General features: G+C 41.1%; 1 protein-coding gene across 1 annotated transcript in view; it reads left to right on the top strand.

The window, feature by feature from the left end:
* AKAP13 (A-kinase anchoring protein 13) overlaps positions 1 to 19,338 on the top strand; it is a 74,194-nt gene that overhangs the window by 36,808 nt on the left and 18,048 nt on the right. Inside the window, exons 8-19 of the mRNA XM_038147264.1 lie at positions 3,047 to 3,089; positions 4,764 to 4,869; positions 9,602 to 9,773; positions 12,910 to 12,977; positions 13,383 to 13,449; positions 14,628 to 14,763; positions 15,690 to 15,802; positions 16,356 to 16,502; positions 17,044 to 17,294; positions 17,923 to 18,048; positions 18,154 to 18,271; positions 18,795 to 19,043. Of these exons, the coding sequence (XP_038003192.1) occupies positions 3,047 to 3,089; positions 4,764 to 4,869; positions 9,602 to 9,773; positions 12,910 to 12,977; positions 13,383 to 13,449; positions 14,628 to 14,763; positions 15,690 to 15,802; positions 16,356 to 16,502; positions 17,044 to 17,294; positions 17,923 to 18,048; positions 18,154 to 18,271; positions 18,795 to 19,043 (1,596 nt within the window). The remainder of the gene's footprint in view (positions 1 to 3,046; positions 3,090 to 4,763; positions 4,870 to 9,601; positions 9,774 to 12,909; positions 12,978 to 13,382; positions 13,450 to 14,627; positions 14,764 to 15,689; positions 15,803 to 16,355; positions 16,503 to 17,043; positions 17,295 to 17,922; positions 18,049 to 18,153; positions 18,272 to 18,794; positions 19,044 to 19,338) is intronic.

The following is a 19,338-nucleotide window of genomic DNA, read 5'->3' as shown; positions in this document are numbered from 1 at the left end:
ATTTCTTTCCAGTCCAATAGATTTTGATTGCTTCCTGGATTAAAACAATCTCCACACCATCCACGTTGTACATATCTAAATTCTCCTCCTTTCCATTCCTGGTCTTCACTGTGGGTTTGTCCTTTCCTTCAGGAAAGTCCTGTGCCCAGGTGTGATACTACCACTTCCATATTTAAGCTCCTTCCTTGTTTCTCTGTCCTTTTCTTCTGCTTTTAACAAAACTCACAATTCATGGTCCCCACAAAGTGAACTGCAAAGACACAGCTCTGCATTCATGTGATGCCCCACAGTAAAAAATATCCTTAGGTAAACTTTTTGGTGGAGTGAGTTTGTTTGTTTGTTTGGTGAGTTTTGTTTCTTTAAGCATTTGGGTTATTTTATTATTATGTATTGTTGTTTTTTTTTTTTTTTTCTTTTAAGCATCCAATCCTTGATATTCATGTTAGGGTATGACAGTTTTAGAGGATATTTATAGTAGCCAGTATTTATCTTCTCTCCCTCAACAGTGCTCCTGTTAACAAGGATCATTTAAGATAATGTCAAATATTGTCTCAAACAATGATATTGTTTTCTTTGCATATTTGAGGATACTGTGGTGACTTTTAGAAAGGTTGATTTAGCCACAGCTCTTTCTGAGACTGCTTTGGCAATGGGCATTTTTCATGGAGTAATCCCAGACCAGTTTGTTTTTTCACATCTTTAGGGTTCATTTCTCATAAGAGGATGAATGCGTGAACACTGAGATTGCACGTGCATTTCAGTTACCATTCCTCAACCTCTCCATTCCTGCTTTTTCTTTTGAAAATGGAGAATTAATTGAAGTTTGTCTGGTGATACATTGAAGACATGGATTTCAGATGGCTGGACAATTATTATGAAGCCTTTGGATTTCTTGAGCCACAAAAGTTTAATTAATGACAGCATTAAGGCATTGCAAGCTGGTTTCAACATCCTAGTCTAGTCACTGCTTTCTGCAAAATGGATCTTGATGAATTATTTCAAGTCCAGCTACCATATGAATTAATTTTTGTGGGTGCTGCTTAAAAGGTGTTCAGATAAATACAGCAAATTTTGGCTGCTAGCCCAGGTTCGTTGGACAAAGACAGGAGTTCTGGCTTTTGAAACAAAAACTTGATTTTTTTTGGGTTCTGAAGTCAGATTTCAGTTTTGTTCCTGGTCATGACAGGGAACAAAAACGTTATGAAAATAAGCTTTCCTTCCACTGTTCCACTTCAGAAACAAACCAGAAGGTGAGGAGATGTGTCTTTTTCTGTGTTTATCTTCTGGGGTTTACAGCTTGCAGCAGTGTTGATCATGTGATGCTATATTATAATCTAAAATATGAAATCATAAACAGACCTTAATTCTTCACTGGATCCATTTTGCCTGCCAGCATCAAGAATCCCCCATTTTTAAGATGAAACAACTATTGAAGTAAAAGATAAATGATACATAAGTGTAGTTCTCATGGAGTGTGTTTTCTCAAGGTAGTGAAAAGCAGTCACAAATATCAAATTATTGCAGCTCTTGGTTCAGTGTTTGTTCACATTTCTGATGTTAACTGCAAAGAAACAAAAAGGTTTGGGAAATTCTTAAATCCAGTCAAAGTGATGAATCTTCTCAAAAAAAAAAAAAAAAAAAAGGGAAGAGTATGGAGGTCTAACCCAGATTAAAAGCAAGCTAGAAGTGAAATGGGAACCAGAGTTACTGGAGCTTTAACCAAGGATTTGAGAGTCTGTAAATTACTTATGTGGTCCTAGTAGGCACTTAGGTTTATGTTATAGTTTTATATTATAAAAATATAATATCACTGTTGGAAGTTGAATAGTAGACTTCATTTCATACATATTACAGTATTACTAACTTTGGTGTATTTGGGATAAATCATTAATGAGGTGAAAGATTTTGCAAGGGAAATATTAACACAGCTCTCCAAGCAGGGTTTAGGTAACAGGGTATGCCTGTATTTTAGTTTCTCAATATGAAGAAATTATATTTCTGTCTCAGACTCTGTTGGCACTTGAATCAGTGGTTAGAAAATCTGTATTTAAAGCATCGTATAGCATGCACAGTTTTTCCTAACGCTCATACTGCTTTTGGATAGAAGGCCATCTTTACCTCTAATGGCAAGTAGCTCTTTTGCATTCACCCTTAGTATTAAGAGAATTTGAGCTGAAATACTGTTTTTCTTGGAGTATATATGCAGAAGCCTAGTAAGGTGGCAGTCATGCTGCTTCTTGAACTTCAGATAGGGCTGCAAACAGTGCTTGTATGAAGGGGTTTTTTGAGTCCTGGCAAGCCCAGTTACTTCAGAGAGAGCCCTCTGTCCTGGATCATTTCATCCTGATTTTTCAGTGTTATTCAGTGGTTCTGGTAAATGGTGTCAGCTCCCAGATCTGCTCCAAAATGCGTTGTGCAAGAAGATTTCTTGGGTAGAGAGAGTCGGTGCCACTGGCAGGGCTTCAGCTTCGTGTTGAAATTCAGCCTTTCCTCAAGCAGTGTTTCGTGACGAAGCCCCAGGCTGGTAACATTTTGTGGAAAACAGAATAAGGCTTCCCTTGTTTCCCTTACTCTTTACGAAGTGCCTCAGGATTTTGATGGGAAAATGAACTACAGTTTTATCAAGGAGAAAAGTTTTATACATGAAACCCGGATGTGCTGTACAATAGGTCCTTTCTAGTGGAGTATAAATAAAAGCATTGTGTCAGAATGATTCTCATTTATACCTATTGTCATTGAATTGGCAGTTCTGATTCAGCCACCCTGATTTACCAGCAAGTTTAACAGTTGCATGGTCTTTACTTAATAGCTGAAGAGTGATAAAAATACTAAACAGGCTTTCACCTCAGCATCTAATTTGAGAGCAGCTAAGGATACAGGGAACAAGCTTCATCCTGATCGCATGAAATCTGTTCTGAACACCCACTTCCAGAAAACATTTCCCTTTCCTCTTGAACCATCCCAATATGCAAACCATGTTTTTTGGAATCAGTGGACTAAGGTTGCAGTCTAACCTGTCCCCCCCCTCCCCTCCCATCTTTTCCAGGTGCACAGTCGTTGGGCGGCTCTGTGGGCTCCTCAGTGCAGAGGTACAGTATTGCAGTATGCACAGTATTGCAGTAAATACAGTATTGCAGTATACACAGTATTGCAGTATGTACAGTATTGCAGTAGATACAGTATTGCAGTATGTGCAGTGCAGTATTGCAGTATACATAGTATTGCAGTATGCACAGTATTGCAGTAGATACAGTATTGCAGTATACACAGTATTGCAGTATGTGCAGTGCAGTATTGCAGTAGATACAGTATTGCAGTATGCACAGCATTGCAGTATGCACAGCATTGCAGTATACACAGTATTGCAGTATGTGCAGTGCAGTATTGCAGTGTATACAGTACAGCATTGCAGTATATACAGTATTGCAGTAGATACAGTACAGTATTGCAGTAAATACAGTATTGCAGTACATACAGTAGTGCAGTATATACAGTACAGTATTGCAGTAGATACAGTATTGCAGTACATATAGTACAGTATTGCAGTGTATACGGTATTGCAGTATATACAGTACAGTATTGTGGTAGATACAGCATTGCAGTATATACAGTACAGTATTGCAGTATCCTGGGGACACCCTGCCTCTGCTGGGAGGACTCCTGCACTGGGCTCTGGGCACCCCAAAGCCTTCCTGGCACCAGGGCACTTCAGCAGAAGTTGTGAAAATCAGTCCTGTGTCTCTAAAGGCTGAAGAATGTTTTAGATCACGGAATATGAAAGTCTAAGTCTCATCTCTTTACAAGGCTATTTATTCGTAGCTAATAACATCAGATTATGCATTAAAAATGTGTTTGTTGATTATGCATTATTGCAGGGTATTGGTTTACCCTGAGTTTTATGTCACACTAAAAGTTCTTTCTGCCTGTGGCTAATTCTCTCTGTCTCTCTATAACAAAGGCCGTGTTTTTGTATGTTACTTTCCATCCTTGCCAGTTGCACAGAGGAGATAATCTTCCTGGTGGCTTTCAAGGTGCTTCCCTGCAGGAAGGATGTTTGTGGCAATGGGTGTCTGGTCTCGGTGCCACTGACAGCTTTGGCTTTATTTTCTGACTTGGAGGCTCTTCACCTCTGTTTTCTGCTGTCTTCTCCTCCTTGATTTAATTAGTATTTGTGTTCTGCTTTTGGTTTGTGTTGTACTTAATATTGACAGACTGTGTCCTTTAATGCAATAATAGTTTCCTTATTCTTCTGTCAGAGCTGAAGAAGTCATAAGCTTGTGCATGTGAAGGCTGGCAAAAATTATCTGCGCTCCTAAAAATTCCTAAATTAATATTCATAACCATTGTGGTTTATTACTTAATATTGATATTCTCATTTCTCAGGGGAGGCTTTGCAGACAGTGCGGTTTCTGTTAAAGACATTCACTGCCTTTTCAGCGTTCATTAGATGCCTTTCTCTGGAAGGAAATGGTTCTTTACAGCATTAATGATTCCTGGTTATTTGACAAGGGGAGCAGCAGAGGGTGCTATGGCATGGCCTGCTTCAAAACAGATATGAGGAATCCTTGAAATTTATCTCAAAATTAGTGGATTGGCATTTTGTCTTTACTTTTCCTTCTCTGGTAAAACACTGTAAAGCACCTAGACTGCATCGGCTAATAAATGCATTTGTCCTTTAAAAAGAATTTATCCATTTAATAGATGCATTGGGAAGGAGAGAAAAAAATAAAAACAACTTTTATCTTTTCTTAATTTTATTTTAGCATATCTGAAGAGAGCAGCAGTGTCTCTGCTGGTAAAGGTGTAACAAAAGTCAGCCGCACCTTCAGCTACCTCAGGAATAAAATGTCCAGCAGCAAGAAGAGCAAAGTAAGTGCTTGTTGTGATTTGTGGAATGCTCATAGGCAGCAGAGATGGGTTCTGTGTTTAAGTCTTTGCCTGACTTTCTTTTTTTTACTTCCTTCCTTCCTCTTTGTTTTTTTAAAAGGGCAAGAGTGTCTGTGGGGTGATAGGAACTGGCTTCAAGGGGAATATTAGCACCCCAAAACTGAGCCCAAGGACAGCTGTGTGAGGCTCAATAAAGCCAAGTGCTGGGTCCAAGATTTGGGTTACAGTGACAATGTTGGGTCAACAGTTGGACTGGGTGATCTTAAGGGTCTCTTCCAGCCTTTATGATTCTTTGTTTTCACTCATTTCCCCAGAGAATAAATTTTGCCCTGGCATGTGTTAGGGCTTTGTAGTGATTAATGAGTATAATTTTTACAGAACCTGAAAACCTATAATAAAACAAGGGCAGGAGCTGTAAGAAGGGACTGGCTGCTGAAGACTGTATTGTCTTCTCATCATTTTTTTACTTTTGCCACAAAGTTCCTGTGCACTGCAGGAGCAGTTGCTCGAACAATGAATTTTAGTGATGGCAAATATTTATATTTTTCCCTTTTTTTCCATTCTTGAAACCCTGAAATTTAATTTGCTGGAAGTTAAGCCCTGGTCAGCAGCTGAATTTCCTGGGAACAGTATTGATTACAGAAATAATTACATTAATCCTAAATACTTCACACAAATGGGCTGTTGTTGCTTTAGATTGTCCCTTGAAGATTAATATATGTTTGGAGATTTTCTTGGCTTGGTTGGATTTTTTTGCTTGAATCTCACCTCGATTCATCTGTCTGACAGAAGCTCAGAGCACTTTACTGTCTGGTTAGGTGATGTGTGGTTAATGTGTGGGTAAATACTGTTGGAAGGCCCTTGAGAGGTATGATGACTCACAGATTCTTGCCATGGATCTGTCTTTCAAGATAGCCACAAGTGGCTCAGAGCTGCTTCTGAGCAGCTTTAGGACAATGCTCTTCCCTGCTGCAAAGTGCAGTGTTGAAAAAGTAAATCTGTTACATAGAAACCTCTGTGCAAACACCAGTGAGAAGTTGAGGGGCATTTTGCACAGACTGTGAGTAAGAATGGAAGTTCATTAACTGGTTCTTGCACTTAGTGTGAGTAATTTTTGAAGCAAGAACTGGAGAGAGACGTAAGAGGTCTGGTTGGGACAGAAAATATAACTGCAGTGCTTTTAGATGCTCGCTCACTGCAGTTTGATTTCACTGATTTCATGATTGTGTCTGAAAATGTTGATAAAGAGTTGTCCAAAACCCCAGCCACAACATGCACTACAAAAATTGCAGCTCATATCAACTCATATTTTTACTAATTAAAACCCAAAATATCATTGAAGTTATTATTTCTTGTCTGCTCGTGGTGGAATGTTTGCATTATGTAGAGTTTTAAGGCTCCACCAGTACATTTAAATAATTTGACCAAAAAATTCTTTGGAACACTGATTTCTCAGAAACATTATAGACGAGAAAAACCTGTAAGGGTTAGAAACAGAACCAAACAAAACAACAAACCTTGAAAGAAGAAGTTTGATACAGGAACTTGGTTTCTGGTCTGTCAGGAGGGAGGGAGGCTTCAATGTCTTTCCGGCTCAGTTTTACTTATCTCCTGACCTTCAGAAATGCAGTTTTCTCAGATGAAATTAAGTAAAATAAAGCACATCCGAGCCTTGTGGAAAATGTAGAGAGTTATGTAAAAAAACCTTAAAAATAGAGGGGTGTTTAGAGCACTAACTGGAGGGGACACTGATAGAAGTTGGTGTGAATTTACCCTTGCCTGGCATGTTACTTGGGATTATCAGTGAATCTCTTGCTATGTGCAGAGTGCCCTGATTCACATTTGCAAAATCTTAAACATGCTCTATCTTTGTCAGTTCAGGAAAAAACTGTCTTTTTTTTTTTTTTTTTCATTTTGGTCAAGACTTCCTGAGAAATTACAGCAATTAGCATGAGTAATTTCTCTTTTTCGTTGCCTTGCACAGTAACAAGGCAGTGCTGTGCCAGCAGCAGCATTTCAGGGTGCATGGTAGGAGCTGCAAGTGTTTGAAAGGATTAGGAGACAGGGAATATACGTGACCTGCAGAGCAGGAGGAGCTCAAACACACAAAACCTCTCTGTCTGGGCAACTTCTGCAGCGCTTTGTTTGCTGAAGTACTACATAGCAACGCTGAGGTATGCACAAATTCACTTTTTCTGTAGCCCAAACATTACAGAGTGTTTGATTTACTCCCCTCTACCTTGGAAAAAGGTAGTCTTATATTGACTTGTAAAATATTAATCACATCCTTTTCTGCCTGTATGGGTTTGGTTTTTAGTTTTTTTGGTTTTTTTTTAACAGTGGAAGCTAAGGTAGGGCAAGATGAAAGCAATAGCAAAATAGCTAAAATCATCTTTAAGGAAGTCAGCAATTTTCCTGCCCCTGCCCCTCCCCTTTTGCTCAACTCCTCCGTGCTGTGCCTCCTGTCCCCGGCCCCGCTGCAGCCTCCAGCAGCGCCATGGGCTAGTGGGGAGCAGCTTCTGGTGGGGAGCAGCTCTCCTGCCCAGGGAAAGGATGTCCATAAAATGGAATAGATTCTCAGAAGTACCTCAGATAACGGTGAAGCTGGTGGGACTGAAGCACTGGGAGGTAAGAGCTGCGTGCTTCCTGGGGAGTGGGATCCGCTGCCGCGGCGTGGCTGCGGTGCCGCCGTACCTGTCATGGTGGCTGCTCTGGCACCTCGCTTGGGCCACGAAGCCAGGCTCCAAATCTCACTGGCAGCTCCAACAGCACAAATATAGTCTTGTTTCTACAGTCCTTCTTTAAATAAAGTTCCAGTAACTGCCACAGGAAAAAAAAAAGCCGAAAAAAATCTCATTGTGAGACCTTGTCCTTAAGTGCAGTGGCTGGCAACCCTTCTGTGGAGTTTGCTGTTTCCTTTTGAAAGTGGTGCACCGATTTCCTGTTTTTCCTGGGGCTGTTCAGCTTTAATTGAAATTAAAATTAGACTTCAGAATTGCTGGGTTTTGCAGTAAATTTCAGGTAGGTTTAAAGTATAGCATGGGAAATCTCCTTTCAGCATGAGAGTCACAAGGTTTGGCTTGAGCTTAGAGTGTTCTTTTCTCCTGGAGCTTCACAAGGCTGGGAAGTAGAGCAAAACTCCAGGCATCAACTTGGTACCATCAGCCCAGACCTAAACTGCAGAGTTTTAGTTCCTGAATCCTGCTAGGATATGGTTAAAGATGGGCAGGTCAGTGGGTGGAAAATGGGGCTGTGGAGGTTCCTGTGTGGTGTGAGCCAAGCTGATGGCTCAGAGGAGGCGGAGATGTGATGCAATGCAGACTCTTTCTGGCAGCTTTTTTTGCTTCAGACAGGATTATTCCATATGGTAATACTCCTAGTTTTGCTTATTTGCGGAACAAAACAGCATTTGGGGCCAGTAAATAGACTTTCTATTTGACACTTAGCAGGGAGAGACTCCGACACTGGCATGTTGCCTGGGATGTGTTGGGAGAGGAGTCCTTAGGCTGAGTTCCTCATGATGTGAGTGTGTCATCCAGGGCTCAACAGTTTCCCTGCAGTGGCTGCAGAGCTCCATCCCTCTTTAAGCCACTTCATGGCAGTTGCTCTCATGGGCAGCTCTGCAGCTCCCTGATATTCAGGCTGGGACAATATTAGGCAAAGGGCACGTGGCATATAAATAACAAAATGTAAAGATAAGCTGACAGAAGCCTTTACCAGTTTCTGGTAAAGCTTCTCCTTCAGATGCCAGGAAATCTGCAGCAACAGTTAAAAGTACAGACCTGGAGTTGACTCATAAACATTTTGTAGGTTGGTATATGGAAAGATGAGGAGTTATTGTAATTCAAATTCAGAGTTTTTCTGTGGAGCTTGCTTTAAAATTTGTTTGGAAGAATTCCAAATCCATGAAAGGCTGCAGGGAAAAATGTTTCAGATTTTTAGTATTTAGTATTTTCTATCTAAGGTAGAGACAGAAAAGAAGCAAAAACTCTGCTAAAAGCTGGAGAAGCTGTCTGTGCTTGTCATCTCTCCAAAGCTGAGTCGTAGCCTGTGGAAGATGAGAAGGTCTTTTATGGTGTAGCTGTTGTTCCCCAGCCTTTGTTTGGTACTATAGGTCGAGAGTTTCTGAAAGATCCATTCTGCCAAAAAGCTTCACATAGTTACTTGGGGTTGCATGTAACTGTTGAAAAAGTTGCTAGTTGGAAGGAAAACAGAGGTGGAAATATTTTGGCAGTAAGGCTGTAGAGGCACTGAGGAAGAGCTTGTGTTCTCCATTAGAAATGCAGTTGAAAATCACGAGCCTTATGGTTTGGCCTTAAAAATTAGCTGTGTTGAAAGTCTGATACACACTGCATGTGGTATTTGTATTTAACACAATTTATTTAAAGTGCTGAAGAGGCTGACGAGAGCCCGGAAAAAGAAAAGTGGTAAAGTCATTAAGCCAAGCAAGGATAAAACAAAGGTAAAAGGAAATAAGTGCCTTCAGAACAGACTCGGTGTCATCTGCAGTGGTGAGACACCTGTGTGAGTCAATAGTATGTAAATCCACTGCCACAGGGGCTTTTTTAAGGGAGAGCTGTGCAGACACATGGCCATTGTTCAGGTGCACCTCGATCGATACCCTCGCCGTGCCAAAGGCAAACACTGAGCAATCTGTAACTAGGGAAGAGACCTCTGCTGAGTGACGAGGCTCTTGGTCATTTTGTCTCGGCAGGAAAAAGAGAAAGATAAAGAGAAGACTAAAGAGAAGGACAAAGATTCCAAGGAGAAGGAAAAGGATAAGAAGCTGTTAAATGGACATCTCTTCACTGCAACCTCCGTTGTAGCCCAAGCAACCTGTTACCACTGTATGAAGCCTTTCAATAAGGATTCGTACTACTGTGCAAGTAAGTCAGGGGAGTTCCCCCCCTTCCTTTTATTTTTTATTGAATCTGGCATGGAAAATGCGAACTTTATACTTTATTTTCCTTTTGCTTGAGGATGTGAGGTGGGAGGGAGACTTTGGAGATAGTGATTCATGGAGCGGTGTGTTGCCTTGTGGAAACTGGACTGAAATGAGTTGTGGCTACATGGAGGTGTCCTGAAACCTCTTTCCTAAGCCTGAGCTTAGCCATCACAGCAGGCCATGGGCTTTTCTACCTCTTGTTGGGCTCTATCAGTCAGGAGAACTTTGGTTATTTCAGCTGCACATAGTGGCTTGAAGCTGAGGTGCTTTGATAAGATGGACAAAGGACAGGGACAGCTGGCTTGGATCATGGCTTCTATTTCCAATAGGGGAAAAAAAAGTCCCTGCCATCTGTGGTGTATTGCTTTAGTTTTCTGAAATACTGCTTTGGTGAACCCACAGTGGGAACCACATGGCACAAAAAGGAAATGCTGACCCTCTGCTTCCTTTTAACAAGAAATTGCATCATAGATCAAATGACAGCTACCTATGTGCACGTCAAGGACATGCACAGAACAGGCAGGGTGGGAACCTCACAGAGGGTTTCTCAGAGATTGGGGATTTTGTTCTCATTTCTTATCAGATGGTTTCTCCTGCCTGTAGCTCGATAAGGTCAGTGGTGTTTGTGTGGTCGAGACCAGAATGTTGCATCATTCATGCAGTAACCCAAAGCTATAGAACATGCAGACAAAACCCATTTTTTTCTCACTATAGCTCAGTAGAAAAGGCTTTCCTCTCCTCACTATTAGTAATTTTTACTCCACTAGCTTAGAAATGAGTCAAAGCAACTGCGGGAACTGCTCCCAGGCTGGAGCCTTCCCTTCCTGAGCAGGGGAAGGAGCAGCCAGCTGAATCCCAAATGGCACTTCTGAGTTTCCTGGAAGAGACTTCAGCAGACAGAGTTGTTTGTCTGAGACACGCTCTGTGTCAGCCTAATGGGAAATGTAAAACGTCAACAATTACAAACTCTCAAATGCATCCTCTCCCTTTCCCCACTTGACTTTCTTAACAGCTTCTGAAGCCATGTAGAAAATCAAATCTATCCCAGTTTAATGCTCTATATGCTAATGAGTTAAAATAACCCAACAATGTCCTATGTTTCAGCACAGATGTTCTTTCCTTGTTTTCAAGGTATGATGCAAAATTGTTGCATGTTTCCTGCACTGGCCAGAAAATGAATGTCATAAAAAATGGTGAAGGCCTATGTTGAGAGCTCACATCAGCAAGTGGTTCTTTCTCCCATTGCATCTAAAAATCAACCTCGGATGCTTTGGAAATGATGGATAAGCAGCAGCAGAGGCTCTGATATTCCTGTGCTGATGTAGGCTGGTGCTACCACCACTGCTCTATCACACCTATGGATGACTTTTGATGTCTTTTAAAGCACTGGGTATTTTAAATTAATGTCTCAGCTTTTCAGTCATGCCCCCCAGCTTCCTGAAATGTCTGCTCAGTGCTGAAAGATTGTGCACGCTCTGAAACAAATGGGCAAGCAAAAGAGTCTAATTTTTAGTAACGTTCTGCCTTGTCTTTTCTACTTTTTTTTATGATCAGTGATGCAGAAAATAAGGTTTTGAGGGTTTTAGTTATTAATACTAGTGACACACAGGAGTTAGAGGAACTTCTTTCTTGCTAAAGAGTTGAATTGGAGGAGTAAAGTCCCTACAACCAGATTTTTTTAACATAAAATATCCAAATTTTTTTGCCAAATGGTACACACTAAAGAGCTGTCTTCAGGCTTTCAAGGCTTGAGTGTGAATTTCATATTCTGAATTGTCTCACTGCCTCTGTTCATGCACCAGAGGAGCAGGTTTTGTTCCTCTTCCTTGTTCGGTCTGCAAGCTTACGGCACTTGAAAATTTTTGCAAAAGTTTTTGGTTGCTTTTTCTGTCTTCTCTTACACAGGAAATTGTGAGACATTGTCAGAATAGCAGCACCCTTACCCTGATCTCTGTCAAAATATCATAATTACTGGCTTTTATTGAGTCATCCCAAATGTAAGAGATTCTAGAAGTCTGAGCATATTTTGTCATTCTGGACATTGAATTTTTTTGTTTTTTCTGTTTCAAGAAATAATTCAGAACTTCACACTTACTGTGTAACATACATGTAAAATACAGTTCATTATCTCTGTTAGTGTTGTCACGAATAAGTGGAAGTATTTTTCTCTAAGCTACTGGATCTCATCTTGAGCTGTGATCTTTTGTCTGCCAAAAGAGTTAAAGCCTGAAACCCATTTTTCAATTCTTATGAAAAAAAAAAAAAAAGGCAGTTTTAATCATCTTTGAAAACTTTGATTCCCAGAAATCTGCTGGCAGAAGTCATGGGCAGACTCAGGGTATTCAAAAAAACCCCAAAAAAAACCAAGCCGCCCAGCTTTTGCTCTGGCATATATGCAGCAAAGAGTGGTGTTAAAGCATGATGGCCTTTGCACTGGTGAATGTGGTGCTTTTGGACCAAAACTTCAGTTTCCAGCAGGAAGTCCCAACCTCAAGATTCCTGACAGATGCTGCTCCTGTGACCTTTTCTGGTAACCCTTCAGTACAGCAGCACTTGGATTCTGTGGTCTAGATCTTATCCATGGTGTCTGAGTTTGTGTAAATTAATTTCCCCATCCTCTTCCTGTCTTCTAGATCTCATAGTCCTTGTCTTTATGAGAACAGTATTTGTCTTTTCAGAGAAATATTGATTATACAATTGGTTTCTGTTTCTGTCTCCTGCTTCTGCTTTCCACCTTACTTTCAGAGGGATAAAACCATCAGGGTTTTTTGTTTTTTTTTTCCTTTTTTTTTCTTTAATCTAAGACCTCTGGCAATTCAACCTTGTATTGATTTTTAAACAGAACTTCCTGTTAAATTCTGTGAGAAATTCTGTGAAATGTTATTAACAAAGGGCTAATTATCCTGGAAAGCAGCCTCTCTCTCAGTATTTGTAGCTAGTCATGTAAACCACAATGATGCCTGAAAGTTACAATTCTCAGTTGTGTAAGTTAACAGTTCAGATTACAAACAGCAAAAATTGACCTGTTTTCTGTGGGGTTTTGTTTAATTCATTGGTTTTTGTTTTTTTTTTGACAGACTGTAATGCAATTGTTCACAAAGGCTGTAAGGAGAATTTTGCTTCTTGTGCAAAGGTCAAAATGAAGGTAAGGGATTTCATCTACTCTACTGAATATATATATATATATTCACATAAGCTTTCACATAAGAAAAACAGTTAAATATATTGTTTACATGAGGAACACACAGATTTCATGCTTACCCCAAATGCAAGGAACCTGCTTCTCCAAACTAAATAATGTTTGTGCAATTATGATTTCAGTTCACTTCAGTGTTGTCATCACTTTCACATTTTCGTATTTGCTGCACATTTCTCCATCTGTTATTTTGCCCACTTCATTCAGAGAAAATAAAAAATATATTTAAAAGTACACATACACTGAGAGGCTTCAGGAAAAAAATTAGCTTTTTTTTTTTTTGTTGTTTTAGTTATATGGCACAACCTTCTGGGAGAAGGGAGGAAGTAATTAAAGTGATTTTTTTCTTTTCAGCCACAGAGAGGAATGCTGCAGGCACACGATACCTCTTCATTACCCACAGTAACCATGAGAAACAAAAGTAAGGCAATTTCTTTCCCTCTGCTTTGGGATTGGTCTGTGTTCTTAACTGTTCTGACAGCTGACACTTGATACTGTGAAAAATAAGGTTTTAACAAAGCAGGAATGAGAGCATCCTCTGTGCATGCTAAGCAATATTTGAGACTTCAGAAGTTGTACGGAACTTGTGCAGAGTTCATCCCCTTCTGCAGTGTCTGTGTAGCTCTAAGGAAATGTAAAATCATCTCAGATTTAGAAAAATCACTTGTCTGTTGTAGCTTGCAGTAGGCCTATAACTGTTAAGCCCACAAAATATGGAAGATGCAGCCCATGTCCATGGGTGTCTGATGTGGGAAAGAATCCAACTATGAGTATTAAGTGGAGAGGATTTAAAACACAATTATTGTTTGTTAAAATAGTCTTGGGCTTTGAGGTAGGCAAAATACAAAGTTTAATTTTGAGTAGGAGGAATACTGACAAACTGTTCCTGACTTTGCTGAGATACACACTGCACTGCAGAGTGACCAGTGTCACCAAGGATGAAGAATAGGTGTGAAATAGCTCAGATTGGTTTTCTAGGGCTATGATTTGATAAGCTTAAGTGATAAGCTTTGATAAGATAAATGATAGCTTGGATGGAACCACACTATATAATACAATTGTAATCACTGTGGTATTTATCATGAGGTTCAGAGGTGGTTCTCCAGATAGCAGAAATGCATCTGAAGAAGGAAAAATCTGGAATTAATATGAACTAATTACCCAAAGGTATGTGATGGTGTAATGAAATCAGGATTATCATTTCTCTGTGGTACCTACTGATGAGAGAAACCTATCTCCAAGAGTTTGACCAGAAACAGCAAGACTTACATGACTATGGGCGCAGGGAAATAAAAATATAACGGGGTGGATTGTGACATAAGGTTAATTATCAAAGCAGTTAAATTCAGTTTCCCAGTGTGTTCCTGGAGTAGCAGGTCCCACCTGGGTATTTCAAGCATAGTGCAGTGAGTTCTGCTCAGGGGTCAATGGTCTTCCCTTCCTATGGCTGTTCCTAACTGCTGACACCCCCTGGGGAAGATTCTAGAAAGAAAAGGCAGTGAATTTGAGAGTCTGGATCCTTTTAAGTCGTTCCCATGCCAGTGAGCAGTGGTTGAGGTGTTTGCATGGGCTGACTGTTCTCCCACCCTTCCGTTGCAGGCTCGCAGCCGAAGGAGCGCCCGCGCTCCGCGATCCTCGCGCCCGACGAGAGCACCGTCACCTCCAGCTTCAGCAACAGGAGATCCCAGCAGCCCACTGCACTCTCCAAAAGTGTCTCCATACAGAACATCGCAGGGTAAGGCTCCTCCCTGCACACCTGACCATGTGTGTGTGGGTTATCTGATGCTGCTGGCGTAAAGAAATGCAGGTCTCACTAAAAATAAGTTCACGTGCTGTGACTTGAGTTAAAGGTACAAAAGGGATCACAAACAGAGAAATAGCCATGTTCTATATGATACCATCAGTTGTCTTCTGCAGCATCTGATTGTGTGAGTTAGTTTAGTCACAGCAGGAGTTCAGAGGCACAGCTGAGTTGGCCTGGTAGATTCAAGGCCACTTCCCAGGGATGCTCTGGGCTCCTAGGAAGAAATTCCCTTGTCTTGGGCTGGATACTGTGCAAACACACATTTGCAGCTCAGGTATAGTATTAACTTTTGTGTCCATAACAAGAGGGTGAAGGCACAGAGCTGCAGTCTTCCTGTTTTTAGACTGCATTATACATAATTCATTACAAAAAACATAGAAGAAAATCTAATTTATGGTTCCTACCATACTTGCATATTGAGCAGTTCTACATGTGAAGCAGGGCCTGGCTTATTCTGGGCAGTTTGGATGTCCTGGCTATTCATAGGGAATTTAACTTCAGTGCATTTCCTGATCTTTCCCAGAGCTAGTGATAAGGACTCTCGTATAGCCTTTGGTGTGGCGTTTTTTCACACTGTTTGCTCCAAGGGCAATGAGGATGGGATGTGACTGGAATGGAGTTGTCCAAACTATAAAAGCTCAGGAGTGGTTCTTTATGGAAAGCACCGTCACTTACAGCTTCTCAAGCTCCAGTGGGTAGTTAGTAAACAACACATAAAAGCACATTTCTGTACGTAATCATGCAGTGCTGGCTTTGTTTTTCAATTCATATTTAAAATGCATTTATTCTGCTTATCTGAAAGTACATTTGGCTGGGTTTTTGTCATAAACAATATTGTGTGTTCTGTTTTTCTGCAGAGTTGGGAACGATGACAACTTAATACACACTTGGAAATTCCTGTCGCAGTCAACAGACTCTTTACATAAAATCAGCCGGGTTAATGAATCCATGGAGTCGCTGGTTGATGAAGGTAAGAGATCTCCATGGCATTTATAGGAGAAGGAAGGTCTCAGTGCTGCTTTCCAGAAATAGAAAATCCATTTTCAGCAATTGTCTTCTTTTATAATGGACAATTGAAGTGCATTTATTTTAATCTCAGAATATTAGTATGATAAACTAAAACAATGCCCCACATAGTAATTTCTTTAGCTCATTGAATTATGGAAAAACATTTAGAAGGTTTCAGTTACAGTTGAGTTACTTGGAATTTAGCTCAGGGATAAACATTTCCTCTTCTGTTGTGGTTCTTTATTTAACTGCAATGTCGTTTCATGGCAGATTAGGAATACATTATCTGAGCTAGAATTTAGTCCATGTGAAAATGGTGAACAGGAAACTAGGAAATAACCTTTAAAAGTGTTTTTCATAGTCTTTATGTGGTATGTGATCATTTGTGTCAGTAAAGGAGAATGTGTGTGATGTCTGTGGTGTGACTGACAAAGCCTAAACCTAAATAATTAGACAGGAATCCCAAATGAGACAAACTACCCACACCTTAATGGCACTTATATTGATTTGTGAAGGTGCAGACATGAATGAAGGACAGCTCATGGGAGACCTGGAATTAGATTCCAAGCAGCTGGAGGCGGAGTCCTGGAGCCAAGTAGTGGACAGCAAGTTCCTACAGCAGCAGTACAAAGATGTTGTCAAACGGCAAGATGTGATTTACGGTGAGACATCTTCACTTTTCACTCACTGTAAACAGCTCCTTGATAGGAACACTGCTTTGGTTTCCTAAAAAGCCAAACTTTCTTTCATTCTTGAAGTTCCTAGAAATGTAATGTATTCTGTGAAAGCTGTCTTTTTGCATTTCACATATCCAGAAGCCATCAAAAACCCCAGAAATTGCCTCTCCTCATTTGTCTGCTAATGATTTTCAAACTGGGCTCCACCACAAGCTGCTACCTATGAAGTCTTTTCCTGAGGGATTCAGGAGCCATCCTGCATGGCAAAAAGGGGCTGTGTGGAGGCTGGCAGTGAGGTGTTAGGAAGGAGAAGATACCAGGGCTGAAGGCTGAGACCCCAGCAGCAACATCCAAAGCTCTCTGTTGTGGGACACCTCTTCCCCCCTGTTTCTCCCACACATGAAACTCCTGACTGATGTTACAATTCCTGATGCGAAATTTTCAGAAGCCCAGTTATGGAAAAACTTTCTAATGGCAGCTTTTCCTTGTGCTCTAACCCATGAACTCTTGTCCTCATCCCATGCAGAGCTAATGCAGACAGAAATGCACCACGTCCGCACCCTGAAGATCATGAATGATGTGTACAGTGCAGCCATGGTAAAGGAACTGCAGTACGATCAGCAAGTTGTGGACAAGATCTTTCCCTGCCTGGAAAACTTGCTGCACATCCACAGTCAGTTTTTCCAGCGGATTCTGGAAAGGAAGAAGGAGTCACTGGCAGACAAAAGTGAAAAGAACTTTGTTATCAGGAGGATAGGTGACATCCTAGTGAATCAAGTAAGTGCTGGAAAATGTTTGCAGTTCTGAGAACACAGCTGGAAGCCAGATGCTTTTCCTTCCCTCCTGTTTGTGCCTGTCAGATAAGCACAGCTGATGGCACCTTTACTCTTCACACATACATATCTCCACCTCTGCTTTTTGAAGCACTTTTTACTCCTTCAGAGGAAGGTCCACTGTTGAAAATTAATTTAGTTCATTTTGTGGGAAAGAGAAGCATTCACTGACAGGCACAAAACAGTTTGACCACAGATGGGAGTGTAGACAGGAGCTCACAGCAAAATATGCCCAGTATGTTTCTTGGCTGCATTACTGACCTGGTGTTTAACTCGGGGGAGGTCATTTTACTTTTCTTTATCCATAGTTTTCTCTCTTCTTTTTGTCTGTCTTGACTTTTTTTGTGGTTGGCTTTTAAGACATGGGAGTAGAGTTGCAAATTTTGCTGTAGGTATGAGCTCAGTGAAGTCCCCAGTGCAGCTCTTTACTCTCTGGAGATCTGTTCGCGTGGCTGAGCATGCTTTGGACTAATTTGATTTCGTCAAGTTCTTCTGAGAGCCTGGCAGGCACTGCTGGGATGTCACCCCAGGAGTTCAGTGCAGGCTGGAGCTGTGTGTCCCATTCTTTGCAGTTCTCTGGGGAGAATGCTGAGCGAATGAAGAAAACGTACGGCAAATTCTGCGGGCATCACAACGAGGCAGTCAATTACTTCAAAGAACTTTACTCAAAGGAAAAGCGCTTTCAGGCATTTGTCAAGGTAGGACCTGGCAGGACAGATGTAGCCAATGGAAAAAACGTGTCATTTCTGCACTCTGGGGGAGTGTTTTGCTGCAGAACTGAAATTTTCTTCTTTGTTCCTTAGAAAAAAATGAGCAGCTCCCTGGTGAGGCGTCTTGGGATTCCTGAATGTATCTTGTTGGTGACACAGAGAATCACAAAGTACCCGGTCCTTTTACAAAGGATACTGCAGTACACCAAAGGTAGGGACCAGCTCCTGTATTCTAAGCACATATTTGTTTGTCCAGTGTGAAGTTTGATCCTTTACAGCTGAAGCAGATTTTCTTACCAGCTAATCCAGTCATTGTTGTCTCATTTCACTGCAAAGAGATAAGTCAGTTCCATACTTCCATTTAGGATTAGTTGTTTAGGCACCCTGATTTAGTTGTTAGAAGTCTGTCTGTAGCTAATTATACAGCGACATGCCTAGACTCCATAGTCTCTCAGCTTGCTTTTTTTTGATATTGGCTAAAATATAAAATATGTAGTTAACTTGTACATTTCATCTCTACTGTCTTATATGCAAAGTGTATTAGAATGTTCTCCAGCCTCAACCATGTATATGTGAAAAGTTTTGTGAAACTCTCTTTAAAGGGGGAAAAATGTCTCCTTTAAGTATTAAAAAGATATAGTGTGGGAACTTGGGAGAAGAGGAAGGAAGGAAGTAAAAGTGGGAAGTTAGACTGCACAAAGTCAAATCGAGATGTTTCTGTTTCTTTTTTAAAGAAAATGAAGTGGAACATGAAGACTTGACTCAGTCGCTAAACCTCGTTAAAGATGTGATTGCTGCAGTCAATAGCAAAGTCAGCAAGTATGAAAAGAAAATGCGTCTTGAGGAGATTTACAACCGGACGGACAACAAGTCCATCATGAGGATGAAGAGTGGCCAGATGTTTGCAAGAGAGGACTTGAGGCATCGGAAACTCATCCGAGATGGGCCTGTTTCACTAAAAAACGCAGCTGGCCGCTTGAAAGGTAAGACTCTCCTGCCTTCTGCGGTGGAAGGATGCAGCTCACCCTCTCTGGCTGTAGGATTAGTCCTCAGATTGGTGCCTTCACCCTTGATTTGTTCTTCTGCTTTGATATATTGTGACACCAGCTTTCCCCTGCTGTACCCCACTCCCCATTGCATTTCCAATTCCTTGCATGGGTTCTGGGGTGATAGAGAGCTGCTTTTCCTCCTGGTGACTGCATGCCTGCTGAGGGCTCAGGTGGCAGTGACACCTCAGCCAACGGGCAGAGTTGCTGTGGGATGCTCTGGGCCAGGAGG

The sequence above is a fragment of the Motacilla alba genome, chromosome 10 (assembly GCF_015832195.1).
Source record: "Motacilla alba alba isolate MOTALB_02 chromosome 10, Motacilla_alba_V1.0_pri, whole genome shotgun sequence".
Classification (NCBI taxonomy): Eukaryota; Metazoa; Chordata; class Aves; order Passeriformes; family Motacillidae; genus Motacilla; species Motacilla alba.
This window is presented reverse-complemented; position numbering and strand designations above follow the sequence as displayed.